The following is a 16,829-nucleotide window of genomic DNA, read 5'->3' as shown; positions in this document are numbered from 1 at the left end:
CCGGATTCTACCAGGCATATCTGGGTGCCCGACCTACCCTTTCGCTCCTTACGACCGAATACTGGGGACTATTTCACCCCCTACTGCTACCACATAACATATATCACATAACATCATATCATACTAGCACATAACATAACACAGGTAGTAGTAACCCTAGATGACTATCACAGAGACCATCATCCATCATACAACTCCTACTGGTGGGCCGGCATTGTGGCCGTAGACCCACCGCTACTGGAAGGTAACTCACCTCAAAGTAGTTGCTGATCTGCATAGGAACTGACTGTCTACTGCTGCCGCTCCGGAAATCCTCCAGCTATAATTCCCACAAATCCCTTAGTCAAATATTGCTAACCGACCTCAGGGTAAAATGACCATTTACCCCTTACCAATAAAGAGTCAAGTCAAAGTCAACTGTCAATTGGCCCGACTCGCCAAGTTGACTTGCCAACTCGCCGAGTCCCTATCCTTTTGTCAGGCCCTAAACCCATCTCTACTCGTCGAGTTAAGCATTGACTCGATGAGTTCTCCTTCTAAACTATAGGCCAATAGTCCTTCATCCTACTCGCCGAGTTGTATGAACAACTCGCCGAGTTCTTCTTCATCCGAAGAACACTCTATGCTGAGACTCGCTGAGCTGTATGAACAACTCGCCGAGTTTGTTCTTGAGGCAAGAAGATTGCCTTGAACCCGCCGAGTCATGGCATTGACTCGCTGAGTTACTGCATGAGTGAGTCTGACTTCCGACCCACTGAGTCACACCCCCATGACTCACCACTCTAACCCGCAATACAAAAAAGGGGAAAAACCCGGGACTCGCGACTCGACTCGCCGAGTCAGATGAACGACTCGCAGAGTCTGCCACATGCAAATACTATACACGCGATTCTGCTTGAATCCAGCTCATGCCATTCATAGATCTGGGTTTCTAGGGCCTGATTAACACGTAAAGTTTCCAACTTTATGTGTAAATAAACACCCATGAGGGTTTTAGGGCTCAAAATGCACCAAAAGAGTAGATCTAGGGCTTTCATGCAATATGACTCCATAAAGGCAGTAGATCCAAGCTCCTAGAGCTCAATCATGCCTAGATCTAAAGGCTAAACAACTTATTACGAACCCTAAAACACAAACAAGCTTGGGAAAAGGCTCAAGAAAGACTTTCATGGAGCTACAAGGGACAATAAGCATGAAAACAGAAGGAAACAGAGTTATACCTCAAGGAAATCATTGAGATAACACAAATATGCCTGGCCTCCTTCTTCTCTTCTTGATCTACTCTCCTTCCCTCTCCAAATCTTCAAGAAAACACACCAAAATGCTTCAATCTCACAAGGAACAAGGCTTGAACGAAGAAAAAGGCTCTGAGGGTGAAGGGGGCGAGCTTAGGGGCGGATAAGAGGGTTTAAATAGGGTGCAAACCCTTGAAATTTAGGGTTTCATCAGACAGCGGGGACTCGCCGAGTCCAGAATATGGACTCGCCGAGTCGCCAACTTAAACGTGCTCTGGATCCCGACCCTACTTGGCGAGTCGGACCTACAACTCGCCGAGTCCAAGGCTAAAAATGAAAAACACTAAGATAAATTTTACGTATCAGGAACCAGGTGCTACACTTTTATTTATTGTAATTAATTTGGGATTACGTTGTTTAAAAAGGGTCAAGCACACCTCCTAACTTAACTAAAACGATTGATATTTATGGATATAAGTATATTTCGATAAAACAATTTGATAGACATGTATACCCTGTAAAACATTTAAAATAGTGAAATTGAGGCTGTGAACTCACCCTAGTCGTGTGGAACCGTTGATGTAGGGTTGAATCGTACTCGGGACTCCGGGGACCACTCCAAGGGCAACAACTTCGAGAATATCAGAGAGAGTGATGTTTTGAAGGGGTGATAAATAAGTTTTGCATTGTCTTATATTTATATTTACTAGGTTCACTAAAGGGTTCAACCACGTGTTCATTAGGGTTTCCATGGTTGGTTCATAAGCAGGTTAAACATCAGGTTCACTAGAGGGTTCTATGCTTGGTTTAGAAACATAAATAGTAAGAGTTTCCACAATACGTTTTTAACTATAAGACTCTTGTCGATACTAACTTCATTTACTGAAACACGGGGAGGTTCAGTAGCACCATCCATATGGTTGTGTCAATCCACTCCATAAAACAATCTTATAGAACAAGAAGAGGGTTCAACCAACTCTTTTATCACAATTTTTAATGGGTTAAGTGACATGACGTAGGTATGGAAACTGGTATGCCATTTTTTTTAATCTTCTATTAACTTGTGTTTGACTATGCATGACTTAAACGGTTTATATCTTGGTCATTACCCAATGCAAACAACCTAAAATCCAAATCACCTAATGGCCATTTAAAGTGATAATACCTAAGCTTACCCTATTTAACAAACTCCAAATCTCCCATGGTTTCATTAATGACAGAGATTTGAAATAAGTTAATATTAAGCAAATCCACATATTTTCACTTACCATTAATGTATTTTCTCCTAGGAAAGTTAGTAAACTCTCATCCACAGTGTATCAAAAGAAAAAAAGAAAAGGAATTACAACAACGTTTACACATAACATGAAATTACGAAAATACCCCTACCCGCTAGGCACATGGAGTACTTAAATGGATAAAACAAATGATTAACATCGATATGGAGTAAACGGGCAACATTCATATGTATAACTGATGATTTGAATTAATTATTAAAAAATAGATACTTAGCTAATAAAATGTTTAACAAGAAGATGGACAATTTTATTCCAAACATATAACAACCGCGATCAATAATAACAATAAAAAAAAAATATTGAAAAATCAAAAATAGAACTTCAACCATGTGTAAATCGTGTAATTTTCTCTTTTATATTTAAGGTTGTATGAAATAGAGCAAACATAATTCCCAATCTCCCCCTCCTACCGTAACACCTTCCCATTTTGAAATACAACCCTCCTCCACGGCTCGACTGCTAACCCCAGTTTCCTCGCTACTGAACTGGTGAGTTCTCTCCCTCAAAATCACACAAAAATTTGTCTTCACTTCTTTCCACAGCAGTAGTATTCGTTTTTCCCCTTTTTATATATCTCCAAGCGTCATTAAATATCAGTAATTCGTTCTATTTTTTGCTTTTCGTTTATGGTTTCAGGAATTTGTTGCTCCAAATTGCGTCACATTCTTCGTTTGTGAGTTGAGGTATTAACCTACATCCTGTCTTCAATTCTTCAAATTAACACAGATCAAGCTTCGGTTTCGTGTTTGATTTGTTAACCCTAACAAATAGAAACTTCTTCCCATTTTTCAAGAAATTCAACTGGAAATTTGTAGATTTACTACTTAGTGTTTTTCAATTCCAACAAAAGGTCTAAATCAAAGGGTTAATTAGTTACCAAATTCAACTTTAGGACCGTGATTCCAACTCTGGTGTTCGTAGCGGATTTGTCGATTCTCACGTATATCTTTAGATTTTAGAAACACAAATTGATTGTTCTCTTTCTCCCTCGTGTTACTTCCCAGAGTAAAGAGCCATGAATGCCCCTGATCGTTATGAGCGCTTTGTGGTTCCTGAAGGCACAAAGAAGTAAACTTCTCTCTGTGTTTGTCCATATTTTCATACATATAATGATGAAATGTCACATTGATTATTGCACTCTTTATGCTCACTGTGTTTTCTTTGACAAACGAATGAATTCCTAGGGTTTCCTATGAAAGGGACACAAAGATCATAAATGCAGCTTCCTTCACTATAGAAAGAGAAGATCATACTATTGGAAACATCGTTCGCATGTAAGATATCTTCTAAATCATACACTTTAATCCTCTAATTAAAAACTCCTATATAAATCTATATCATATGAACAGGCAGCTGCATAGGGATGGGAATGTTCTGTTTGCTGGTTACAAGCTTCCTCACCCTCTTCAGTACAAAATCATTGTTCGGGTTCACACAAGTAGCCAGTCTTCACCAATGCAGGCTTATAATCTAGCCATCAATGATCTGGACAAAGAACTTGATCATCTGAAGGCTGCATTTGAGGTATTTCTTTCTTTTTTATTCTTTCTTTTACATATAAATTAAATAGCACAAACTTTTACCTTCATTTACATTTGCATTTGGATGAATTTGGGATTAGCCATTCTTAACAAATATATGCTTTTAGATGCAATTTGAAATAAATGCTCACCAAATGGTTTTCTTACTATCTAGGTGTAGTGTAATTTTAAAAATTGTTTTCTTTTATATATAAGCTGTGAAAAATTATATTAGTGTTTGTCACTACAGAAAATAGTTAAGTGACTAAATGCAAGAGATAGCAAATTATTTATGTCTACTTGTGTATTATAGCATTTTATGGGTTATGGCCCAAATACCCGCAACTAATTTTTGTTTCAATGTTTCTTAGGAAAATTAAAGTTTTCAAGTTTACAAATGCTTGTTTTTTCTTCTATTTTTTTTTTATAAATAAATCGTCTTTTTCATTTCTTTCATCTCCTATATTTTGTAGGCGGAGGTTGCAAGGGTTTCTGGGGAGTACTAATTGGGTTGATGGCATATAAGCTATCTTATTTTGGTATGTTACTTTGATGTTAACTGCAAGAAATTGGTGTTTTTCTTTTGTCAATTTGCCCTATGTAGGATGTAAGTCAGAAAGTGGTATTGTTTTGGTGTCAATAGTGAATGCCTTTATGTGCAAAAAGTTTAAAACTTGTAACTTTTCCTTTTGATCTATTGATGCCAATATGTGCTTTAAAGGATGTGTTTGTTACATGGGATGCAACTAAGCTTTCTAGGGCTACATTTAGTGATAATTTGCATAGGTGATGTCTCATCTTTTTGGGTGGGACAAAAAATCAACAATTTTTGTCTCATTGATATCGGTCTGAGTATGCTACTTGAAACTTTCACCTAAATTTCAACTCGAATCTTGCATTCTTCATTGCTACTTTACAATAATGCACGAGAGCTATATTTCCTAACTAATTTTTACATAATGGAGAATTCTTCGTGCAATCCTTGAAGTTTCCCTCTAAGTTTATGTTGTTGAATAATCAAAACTGAGGCCGTGGTTGAGAAATCCGGAGCCGAAAGAATGTCCCCGATTGGACCTAACTCTGGGCAAACCTCCCAATCATTCATACCCGCAGTTAATGTTGAGTTAACCCTTTCTCCTCTTCCCACAATAAATAAACTATATTCACCCTCTAATGACTTGATAGTTGAATACGTCTCACCGGAATTCAAAAGATACTTTTCCATATACGCAACATGTCCTGTTGCCACATGCCGATCGTAAAACTCTGCAAAGTACTCGTCATCTTCCTTCATTTCTTCCTCGTATTCCACAGTGTTGGCTCGGGACCTTGTGATCCTTGATGATGTGTTGCTTCCGCTGGTGTCCAATACAAATCGTATGACGGTGAGTTTCACTCCCGAGTGTCGTGCCACTCGACCTGCGTAAGCAAGTGCTTCGCGATCGTCTTTGCCTGCGATGAAAATGATTGCGGTTTTGATACATTGGGTTCCTCCTGTTAGTTGGTTTGACCCGAGACCTCGGTCCACTAAAACTCCAACCGAACAAGGTGCATACCGTAAAACCTACATGAAATGAGTAACCTTTTCATGTCATTATTCCAATTCTTTAAGCAATGTGTACAAATAAATATGTAACGAGGCATACAAATACATACATACTTTTTATGCATTAGAAACATTCTACATTGTATAACGAGACACAATGTGCCTAATGTATGAGAACACACTAATAGGTATCATACGTATTGTATGATACATATTAATACGTATCATGCAAATTGTATGCATTAGGCACGTTCGTGCTTGTGCTTGTAATTGTTAGGAACATTATATAGAGAAGATATGGTATTAGTACCTTTCTATTGACACAATAATTATTAGGAACATTATGTAGAGATATTGTATTATTACCTTTCTATTGACACTTCGAAACGCCAAATGGTTGGCATTGAACTTGCCATCTGGTTGTTGGTTCTTATGGAATGGGAGGATGATTAACGAAACCGACATATCCTCTGCGAGTGTGCAAATTTCGTGATGCATTGTGGCCATTGGACATAGTGTAAGCGTTCTTTGTACATCAATCCCTTCACAATGGTCGTTTACATAAGCTTGTATTGTGTTGGTGATGTTTTCTCTCATCTCTATAACACCCGCATCTGTTATAGTCATCGCGTCCACTCCTTCTCCACGTGCCACCGTGGAAGCTACCGTTTCAGTTAACTCGATTAGATCATTCACGTAAACTGTCATTTGGGGTTCTTCCGGCCCTTGTGAGATCTCCATGAAGTTAATGGTTGATTGAATGTTTTCGAGGCCATGAATGCATAATACTATTCGCAACTCATTTGATGGATTGAGCCATTGGAGGGCCATACGTTGTGTTGGTGACCGCTTTCTTGCACGGCTGATGATGCTCTTGACAACCATAGGGGCGTAGATGAATGTGAGGAAGCAAACCAATACAATAGCACTGCTATTTGAGGAACTAGATATATTTCTCTACATAAGCAATGAAGATATGGAATGCATGTCAAGACAAAGTTTTAATCATTTTAATTGTTATCTACAAAATTCCGTTTAAGAAAACACCAAAGATTCAAACTTACTTGCTCGGCTAAGAGAGCCATGAAGATGTGGAAGTGACCCTTGATACCTAGAAGTAACCCTACTGCGACCGAATCCTGCCAATGAAACCCTAACATGATCCCAGAAATAATACTGCCGAAAACTTTTCCACCTACTATGATTGCAAAGAGAAAAGCTATGCTAGCCCACGTGAACAAGTTATGACTTTCGAATTCGGAGAAGTCAACTTGAAAACCAACCCAAACCATGAATACCGGAAAGAACAATAGTCCAAAAAAGTACTTAACTTTACCGGTCAACAACTTCGATAGCCTCCCATCACGAGGCATCACGATTCCGGCCAAAAACGTACTTAGCATCATGTTGAAATGTGCTATCCATGGCGAAAGACTGCAAACGAATACAAGACTAGCTATTGAGACAATCAAGTGTGGACCCTTCATTAATTTCCCTTGTGGGTTATGACTATCCACCCATGTCATAAGAAAGGGTATACATTTAGCTGCGAGAATCGTCTGAATGACAAGAACTGCAAGAATAAGAAGTATATCTCTAACTTTTCGAAAAGCAAAATCATCCAACGGATCGAAAACTATGTACCCTAGGGTTAGCACAATAATGGAAATAAGATCGGATATGACAGCAGTCGAAATCAAGAACCGCCCTATATCAGATTTCCCAATCTTGAGGTCGTTGATGATACGTGTGAGGAGGGGGGAGGCGGTTCCCGATAAAACAAGCGAGATCGTGACATCAAACGCAATACTAGGCTCGTAACTTAAATGTAACATCGGGGTTATGAAAAGTGATAGTAGAAAGGTAATTAGTAACCCTGTACATGCCACTTTGGCTTCACGAATGGGTATCCGAACAAATATGTTAGGATCTATCTCAAGACCTATAACAAACATGTGGCAAATCATCCCGAACTCTGCTACATAACCGAGGGCCGTATTTGCGTCATCGTTGAAGTTCTTACGTAGAAAGGGTAGGTTGCTCAAAAAGAATCCTACCTACATCCAAAAAAAATGTTATTGCAATAAATTACAATAATAGAAAGCATGAATGTAAATATACATTTGAATTAATCGAAATTATAAACATTTGGGCTGTTTTTTTAGACTTAATACCATTTAATCTGAACAACAATTTACTTAATATGTAAAGAATGACTCAAGGGATTAAGTGAAAAAGACTTGCTTAATGTGTTAAGATTCTAACCTTTTGACTATATTCTCTTCTTTTTTCCTTCCAAATCCTCTTATATTAAAATCGATGAATATTATAAAATTTGCTTTTAGGTTTGTAAGGGTAAAATGTTATATCAACTCGTTGGGACACTTATCACTTTGCCCATACAAACATCATTATTCATTAGTAGTTCATCCACTTCATTCATGCATGGGAAAAAAAGATACTCCTTAGTTGATTTAATGAACAAAAACAACACCAACACTAAATCATTAAAGGTTGGATAAACATTCAAACACCCGGAAGTCGAAAAACTACAACAATATACAAAAACTCATTTATAAACATATGTTTATGTTTTTAACTAATTTGGTTTTTAGAGATGCCCAAAAGACATAAAGATGATGAAAACAAATACAAACGAGAAAGACACAAGAGAGACATTACAATGGCTTCGGAAATGATGCGGGGTTGGGAGTATGGGCGTAAGAGCATGTGCAATACACTGCACAATGCCAACGTGATGATAAAAATCAACATATTGAATGCGATATTGGCCACTTTCATGACCGTTACTTGGGTGCATCGTGGGTCGTTTGTTGTACGATCTTCTGTGTCCATATTTGATATTTTGACTCCAAATTTGATCGAAATAGCACATATTATCACACTTTTCTTGAATCCATCGAATTGATCCCAAAAAGATTCTTGAAACAAGATGAAAACGATTGAAATTGAAGGGTAAGATTGGATTGGAAGAAGTTAGGGCCATGATGAAATTGAAAATAGGAAGAGAGAGTGATGGCCTCATGAATGATAAATATGAGAGAATCTTGGGAAGAGAGTGAAGCTCCATGTTTTTCTATAATTCTATGTGTTATTAGTAACTTAGATTCTAAATAAGACCATCTTTTGCTTTTACATCGGATGAGCCACTACTTTTTTTGAAATTATTTTAGTAGACTATTGTTTTTAATAATACTACCCATCGATATAATCTTTATTGTTAAATTTCCGTATTTATGTAGTGGTCATTTAACTTTAAGATTTATGTATTTTTCATTTATTTTTTTGTAAAATATTTTAATAAATTAAATTTACATTATTGTATAATCTATATGTAGAGTTTAATGGAACAGAATTGAGTCTATTTGACAACCGATACAAAATCTAGAATTCTATTCCATTGAATTCCATATTAACCCATGTACCAAACGGACTTTTAGTTATTTTAATGATAGGTTTCTAATCAAGTAGTGTCACTCCTTATATTCATCAGCAACGTGAGTCGTATTTTGATCTTATGATTGGACGTGAACTTGTTATTACTATGCTTTCATTGTTGGTGCCTTTTATAGCTTTTCTTGAAGGATTTTTTTTAATGGGGAACTTATATTGAGGAGGAACATCTACTAAAGAAGTGAATGAGTGTTATAGTGGTTGACTTTATACTAATCCAATAACCATTTAAAGGGTGTTTGGCTAAGTTTATTTTTTTAGAACGGCTGAATAGCTAGATAAGGGTTATTAAGCCAATCAACCCATCTAGCAGAAATTTTCGAGTTTCTAAAAACGAACCAATTAAACGTAAAATCAACAATGTTGTAAAAAATCTCATCCCGTCTTGACACCAACTCTCCAAACATTAGGTCATTATGAAACCGCCAAATCCTCTAAAGAACCACAAAGAGAATAGCCTCCGCCATGCTCATTTTCTTGGCACCTTCTGAAAACGAGTCAATCCAATTAAAAATGTCATCCATTGCCCTCCGAATCGGTTGAACAATATCAAGCCAACAAAAAATCTTTTTCCAAATACTCACCGCAAGCTCATAGGAAACAAAAACATGATCCGAAGCTTCCACTGAAGAAGAGCAAATCAGGCATAACAAAGAAGCCAATCCAACCCCTTTACGACTTAAATTCCATCTCGTAGGAAGGCGATCCAACAACGCATGCCACACAAATATATTAACCTTCCTAGGGATGTATGGATTCCATCTAGTGGGAGTAGCCGCATTCGAAACCAACATTTGATCAATAATTTTCCTAGTCTTAGAAACCGTAAAGTCAATCGAACCTTGTAAAACCCATCACCATATATCTTTGACACCAGATTGGACCACATCTAACAAAATCCTCCTCAACTCATCAAATTGCACTTTCTCATCACCACTTCTTATGGGTCGAAGCCATCACTAGGCTCCCATCGCACGCCACCTTTGATGAATGAAAAACCTTTATGTTGGATTAGGTGTTTAAGCTCATAACTATAATTGGTATATACTTGAATTGATATTAGCATAGTCCTTTTGGGTTGTCTTCAAAACTACCACCTAGACAGGATGACATTTGGAGAGAAAAATTGAATTTATTATTTGATTAATCAATTGAAGTAAATGATTTATTAATGTATTATGAAAATAATATATTAATTAGAAATCTTATTATTTAATTAATGTTCATTCAGAAATTAATTTGGAATTAAAGGAATTAATTAAAAGTGCAATTGTTCAATAGTTGAGCAAAAGGGTCCAAAACCGTCCTAGAAGGCGGGGGACGAAATTCCTAAGATAATTAGGGTTTCTAGATTATCTCAAATAGATAATTAAGAAGGTGGATAATTACCAAGTTTGAAATATTATTATTATATTCAGATAAGGCTTAATCAAGGCATCCTTGTTGCACTATATAAATGGCCCTTCACCCTTGTATTTTCGGCCACCATATTTTTAGAAGAGAATCCGAAAATTTCCTTCTCCTCTCTCCTCTCTCCTCTCTCACCCTCTTGCTAGTGTTAGGTGTGAACCATTAGAGACACAACACTTGTGGTGCTTGCTCTCAAAGCTTCACCAACACTAAAGATTTGAATTGTTATTGCTATATAACAATTAAGGTATGTTTTCTTAACCCTAGTAATTAATTTCGAAAATATACTAGTAGAATTAGGGTTCCTAATTGATGTTCAAATGTTGTATGTTCAATTAGAGAAAAACCCATGAAAAGATAGGTTTTTGTTTGTTATGCTAAAAACCCATCACTTTACGTATATTCAAAGCAAATAATCTATCAAACCTCGACATGAAAAGATTTTCTCCCACCCAAATATCTGTCCAAAATCTCGTATCACACCCATTTCCAACATATTTCATAAGAGTATTTAATGAAATAATACCTTTTTCATGCATCGTATTGACAAACCCCACTATACGGGCCCACACCTCACCACCATGACCAACCCGAGGACGAAAAACATCTCGATTTTTTGTACCATGGATCGTGTTTACCAACTTAACCCAAATGGAATTAGGATTATGGTAATATCTCCACCACCATTTTTGTAAAGGCATAATTCAATGCTTCCAAGCCACCAAGCTGAAGACCACCCTTATCTTTAGATGCAATCACTATATTCCAAGAAATACAAGGAATTTTAGTAGTCCGCTTCGTGGTTCCCTAAAAAATTGTGAACGTAATGATTCTAACTTCTTTTTAATTTGAACAAGCATGCGAAACAAATAGAGAAAATACATGCCAATGGAACCTAACACTAGATTTATCAAAACAAAATGACCACTTATCGATAACATATTTGCCTTCTAACGAGACAACTTAAATAAGAACTTCTACATAATGAGGTTCCAATTCTGAATATGAGCCATAGAAGACCCCACTGGAAGACCCATAAACACAAAAGGAAAAACACCCGGTTTACATCTTGTCAAAGCAGCCAAAGAGCTCACATTTTCTTCATTAACTCCCACTCCATATAATAAAGATTTTTTGTAACACCCATAAAAATAAGCCAATTTAAAACTTTTTCAAACATCCAAAAGCCATTAGTTATTACAAAATGTTTTCAAAATGGTATAATATTAGAGTATCCCAGAAACCATAAGTCCAAAACACGAGGATGTGTACGGTCACGCCTTTTCCTTGCCGAGACATCTGAAGCAACTGAAACCATAAGAACAAAACTTAGTGAGTTCCTCCAAATACCCATACACACAATAATACACATTTAATCACAAACATCATACTATGGGTCCAATCAACCATCGGTTTAGAATACCCCAGGCCCTCAACCATTGGGTTGGAATGCCAACATATTATGGGTCCAATCATCCATCGGCATGGAATACCCCAGGCCTGTTGGCTGACGCACGAAGCAGCCCAATCTCAGAATATACACTTACATATATGTCGGGTCCAATCAACCATTGGGTTGGAATACCCCAAGCACAATCAACCTCTGGGTCCAGTCATCCACCCGGATGGAATACCCCAGGTTGGAATGCCAATATATATATATATATATATATATATATATATATATATATATATATATATATATATATATATATATATATATATATATATATATATATAAACGGGTCTAATCATTCTTGGGATGGAATTCCCTCGGCCCACAACCATCGGTTTGGAATGCCCATATACTACGAGTCCAATCATCCTCGGGATGGAATACTCACAGCCCACAATCATCGGGTTGGAATGCCCAGGTCTATTGGCTTTCGCACAAAGTAGATAAGCATCAACCACCAATCAAAAATGTACACATATAACAAATAATCACATAACAATCTATAGATAGATAAACCGATCTAACGGATCATAGCAACAAAATAACATCCTATCTACCAGGATAATGATCTAACAGATCATACTAACATAACATATCTGCATAACAATCTAAAGGGTCGACTTTGGTGCCTTCGACCCTTAAGTATAGTGAAGGAAACTCACCTCACACTACTAAAGTCACGCGGATAAAACTCCAGCTGTTGGTTGACAGATTCCTGAGCTGTCAACATCAAACAGCACCCAATTAATAATTGGGTTCCAAGCCTAAGGTCCAACTCTCAGTCAAAAGGCCCAATAGTCAACCAATGGACCAAAGCCCAACATACGGCATAATTTTCGAAATTGGACCCAAACCTCTAGTCCAGTCCAAACATTTGGCATTCAAATGGCCCAATATATAATAATCATCAAGGCCCAAATTATGGCCCATCTATGGTCCAATTTTCTAAATTGGGCCCAACCCCTCATATGGGCCTTACTTTAAAGCGCATCCAATTATTCTATTCCATATGATTGTTCTTGAATGGCCCGTTATTAGCCCAATCACCAAAGCCCAATAGAAAGGCCCAACTCAAGGCCCAATTGAAATTAGGGTTTTCACATAAGATGACAATTAGGGTTAAGTGTTCCTACTTAACTCATTAAGGACTTAATCCATTAAGTCCAATATTGCCTTATGTTAATTTGCAAATGATTATTAATTAACATTCCACTTTAGTAATTAATTCAAGTGCGGTTCCGATAATTTCCCAAAATTAGGGTTTTATGCCATTAGGGTTTTCCAACCCAATACTAGCCCATTAGATATATGGTTAGGCTTTTAGGTCAATTAAGGCTTCATTGGGCCTATTAGGGTTTCATTGGGCCCGCTTGAGTTTCATTGGGCCCACTAGGGTTTCATTAGGCCCATTCGGTCCAATTATCCCAAACGAGTCAAAACGCAAACGAGGTACATCGCCACCAAACACAACGGCTGGTGGTGGCAGCCACCACCTCACGGTGGTGGTGATAAGTTTTCTATTGTTATTCCGGCCGATTACAATACATTACATTTTACATCCAAAAACTCAAATAAACACACACATAAATAACACACACGTACACACACACACACACAGCCGCTCTGCGATGACATGTGGTGGTCAGAGGTGCTAGCCAGCACCTCACGGTGGTGGTGGCCCTCTTTCGAATTCTGACCAAGAAAAATATACCTTCACGACCTTGATTGGAACACACCCAAGATAAACATACACACACATATACTCACAGAACAGTAACATTACCACCCACCTAATGACATACGACAGTGACAATGGCTGAGCTTGCAAACGGTAGTAGTGCTAGCAGCTGACGGCGCTGCAATGTGGTTGCAGAGAAGGGACGTAACCCAACACGAGCAACAACAGCCTCAACGATTGCATCAACGATGGCGGCTGCTTGGAGTGGCGGGCAGTAGCAACAGTTCACATCGGAGGCGGCGTCAACTTGGTGATTCCCGGCTTCAATAGTGGAGGGGCGGCAAAAGAGTGGTAGCACGAAACAACGACAGTGGCGGCGCAATGGCGGAAGAGAATGGAGAAGAAGTGAATTGGAACAACCACCATGATAGTTGCGGCGTCTGACGATGGCTTCGTATGTAACTGAAGCGGTGCAGCGACGACAAATCTCCGGTCTTCTTCATCCGGTCTCCCTGACTAACACGATGGTGGTGTTCGATGGCTCACGATTTTGCCGACAACAAAGGGTCCACCGATGTCTTGGTTGATCGGAACGACAGAGAATGGGGTGAAAGGTGGTGGCGGTCGGATGATGGACGAAGGAGAGGTGGCGGTTGCAACATAAAGTGGTTTGGGTTAGGGTTACCGGGTGGTAACGATTATATATATATATATATATATATATATATATATATATATCTATATATATATATATATATATATATATATATATATATATATATATATATATATATATATATATCCCACTTCATGAAAATTTTCCCCATAATGACAACATTAGCCCCTCTTTTTCCTTTTTCTTTCAAAGCAGATCCGCAATTTACCATTTACACCCTGCCTCCTGAAATCCTTTACAAATTAAGTCCGAAATTTTACCAATCAGCCCCTGCCTCCATAAATCCTTACATATTAAGTCCAAATGATACCAAACACCCCCTGAGTTCTAAAATCCTTTGCAAAATAAATCCGGAAATTGCACTTTAACCCCCAGAGATTCGAATCTTGTCACTTGGCTTCCCGAAACCAACACCCCGCTAGTTATTATTTGATTTTGGACTATAATAATATAAAATAATAATAAAAATTACTTCTCGGGGTTCCGACTTTATTATTTAATTATTCTATTTTAAACGGGATGTTACATTTTTGCAGATTAATCTTTAACCCAGAAGCAACATAGAAACACTCCAAAAGCTGCACCACATTAACAACATTAGATCTACCCCAGTCAACAAAAAAAATAGTATCATCAGCATAGATAAAATGAGAAATCATCATATTCCCAATTTTAGGTGCTTTAAAAAAACCTACATCAATGACATCCTCCACGACAACATGTAAAAGCCTCTATCACTAGAATGAAGAGGAACGGGGAGAATGAGTCACCCTGACAGAGACCTCTCTCGAGATTAGAATCATTAGAAGGGATACCATTCACCAACACTGAGGCTTTAGCCGACACCAGCACCATGCGAATCCATGACACCCATTTCACCGTAAAACCGAGAATCACCATCACCAACTCTATAAAGTCCTGACTTATTAAGTCACAAGCTGTAACGACCCAAAATTTAGGACCAAAAATTTCTTTTAATAAAACATTACTTAAAGCAAGTCATCATTCCAAAACATAATATGAGTATAAGTTTTCAAAACACATGTTCATTATCAGAGTAAACGTTCCCAGGTTGTCTAATCTATGGTGTGTGCCATGCGATCACCCCGAGCTCTTTCCTCCGCTACCGGAAGTACCTGAAACCAAAACTGAAAACAGTAAGCACGAAGCTTAGTGAGTTCCCCACCCTACCACATACCATGCATAACCACATACTGCGTATACTGGGCCACGCCCACTATCTTGGGCCTCGCACCCTACCTCGGGCCTCGCCCGCTACAACGGCCCCGCCGCTCCAGGCCCCGCCTGGCTTCGAGCCCCGCTCGGATACATATCTGTTTTACTTAGGCCCCACCTGTTACAGGGCCTCGCCCGCCAACAATTAATATTACATAAACATATCACAACACATAACTAAACACATACAACTGGTTCTGTCCTAAGGCCTCGCCTATCCTGGTCCTCGCCCATGTACTTCTACTGATGAGTCATGGAACCCCATCCACGCTCCTAGTGGTAGTGAGATACAGGCCCAGCCCACCCTCACTCCTTCCCTAACTTGGGCCTCGCCCCTGTTATGCGACTATTGGGATGTGGAACCCCATCCACACTCTGCTATTGGTGAGATACGGGACCTTGCCCACACTCACCTCCCTACCAGGCACATACATGTATCACACAGACAACAAGTATAAACTATCATATAAACAAATCCTTGGGCACCCGCCCGCTATTACTGGACCTCGTCCTGAAAATCATACTAGCATACTGTGCCTAGGGCTAACCCCCGGGTCTTCTACTCATAACTACATGGGCCGGCATTGTGGCCTTAGACCCATTCACACAAAGGGAAACTTACCTGCACTGACTGAACTTGCTGATGATCTCACTAGCTGCTGCCCGACAACTCACTGAACTCCTGCTCCCCTTGCTCCCTGAACTACCAATATCAATGCAACACTGAGTCTAACTGACCCCCGAAAGACAACCAAGTCAACCCTGGTCAAGGTCAAAGTCCTGGTCAAAGTCAACCTTTCAGGTCAACCCTACTCGCCGAGTTCAAAATGATCAGATTCCTTCCATTCGCGACTCAACTCGCCGAGTCAGTCCATGACTCGCTGAGTCTGCCGATTTGTAAGTCCTGACCTGCCCAACTCACCAAGTCTCCACCCGACTCACTGATTCGAGTCTCACTCGAAGGGTTTGGGGGGTTTCCCGACCTGACTCGTCGAGTCCAAGAACAGACTCGCTGAGTACAAGGCAATATTCATATGACTCGACGAGTTATTCATCCCACTCGTAGAGTTTCTCCATAACTTCATGTTACTCGCCGAGTCCACTCAAAGGACTCGCCGAGTCCATTCAAATCTCCTTACATGCATAGGACTTTTGAGTCATGCATGAACTCCAAACTGTAGATCTACCCTTCCCAAGCCTATTCCCCACGTAAAGTTGCAAACTTTACGTGTAGAGAAGGATATCTAGGAAAAATATGCTATAAACTAGGGTTTAAGGCAAAGAGGCTCCATGATCCACT

The 16,829-nt window shown here is 38.9% G+C and overlaps 2 protein-coding genes across 2 annotated transcripts; one reads left to right on the top strand and one right to left on the bottom strand.

The window, feature by feature from the left end:
- Positions 1-2,901: 2,901 nt before the first annotated feature.
- NRPB11 (DNA-directed RNA polymerase, RBP11-like protein) lies at positions 2,902-4,773 on the top strand. The gene is made up of 6 exons (XM_078992545.1): positions 2,902-3,021; positions 3,170-3,216; positions 3,538-3,601; positions 3,718-3,807; positions 3,883-4,057; positions 4,527-4,773. Exons 3-6 carry the CDS (start codon positions 3,549-3,551, stop codon positions 4,557-4,559), a joined length of 351 nt encoding a protein of 116 aa, XP_078848671.1. The 5' UTR covers positions 2,902-3,021; positions 3,170-3,216; positions 3,538-3,548; the 3' UTR covers positions 4,560-4,773.
- A 232-nt stretch (positions 4,774-5,005) lies between these two features.
- CHX28 (cation/hydrogen exchanger 28) lies at positions 5,006-8,455 on the bottom strand. The gene is made up of 6 exons (XM_078969428.1): positions 8,411-8,455; positions 8,257-8,339; positions 8,007-8,148; positions 6,664-7,656; positions 5,966-6,556; positions 5,006-5,617 (listed from the first exon to the last, which is right to left on the bottom strand). Exons 1-6 carry the CDS (start codon positions 8,453-8,455, stop codon positions 5,006-5,008), a joined length of 2,466 nt encoding a protein of 821 aa, XP_078825554.1.
- Between the last annotated feature and the right edge of the window lie 8,374 nt (positions 8,456-16,829).

The sequence above is a fragment of the Lactuca saligna genome, chromosome 1 (assembly GCF_052625555.1).
Source record: "Lactuca saligna cultivar CGN05327 chromosome 1, ASM5262555v1, whole genome shotgun sequence".
In the NCBI taxonomy this organism is placed as follows: domain Eukaryota; kingdom Viridiplantae; phylum Streptophyta; class Magnoliopsida; order Asterales; family Asteraceae; genus Lactuca; species Lactuca saligna.
The sequence above is the reverse complement of the archived record's forward strand: the minus strand, read 5'-3'. Positions and strand labels throughout refer to the sequence as shown.

Excerpts from the sequence above, each read along its gene's own strand:
- CHX28 (XM_078969428.1), bottom strand. The coding sequence starts at position 8,455 with ATGGACACAGAAGATCGTACAACAAACGACCCACGATGCACCCAA. Across the intron at positions 8,149-8,256 it reads GTCTCTCTTGTGTCTTTCTC|TTTTTCGACTTCCGGGTGTT; the intron begins GTTTGTATTTGT and ends ATATTGTTGTAG. Across the intron at positions 7,657-8,006 it reads AACTACTAATGAATAATGAT|GTAGGATTCTTTTTGAGCAA; the intron begins GTTTGTATGGGC and ends TTTTGGATGTAG.
- NRPB11 (XM_078992545.1), top strand. The coding sequence starts at position 3,549 with ATGAATGCCCCTGATCGTTATGAGCGCTTTGTGGTTCCTGAAGGCACA. Across the intron at positions 3,602-3,717 it reads GTTCCTGAAGGCACAAAGAA|GGTTTCCTATGAAAGGGACA; the intron begins GTAAACTTCTCT and ends ATGAATTCCTAG. Across the intron at positions 3,808-3,882 it reads ATTGGAAACATCGTTCGCAT|GCAGCTGCATAGGGATGGGA; the intron begins GTAAGATATCTT and ends TCATATGAACAG.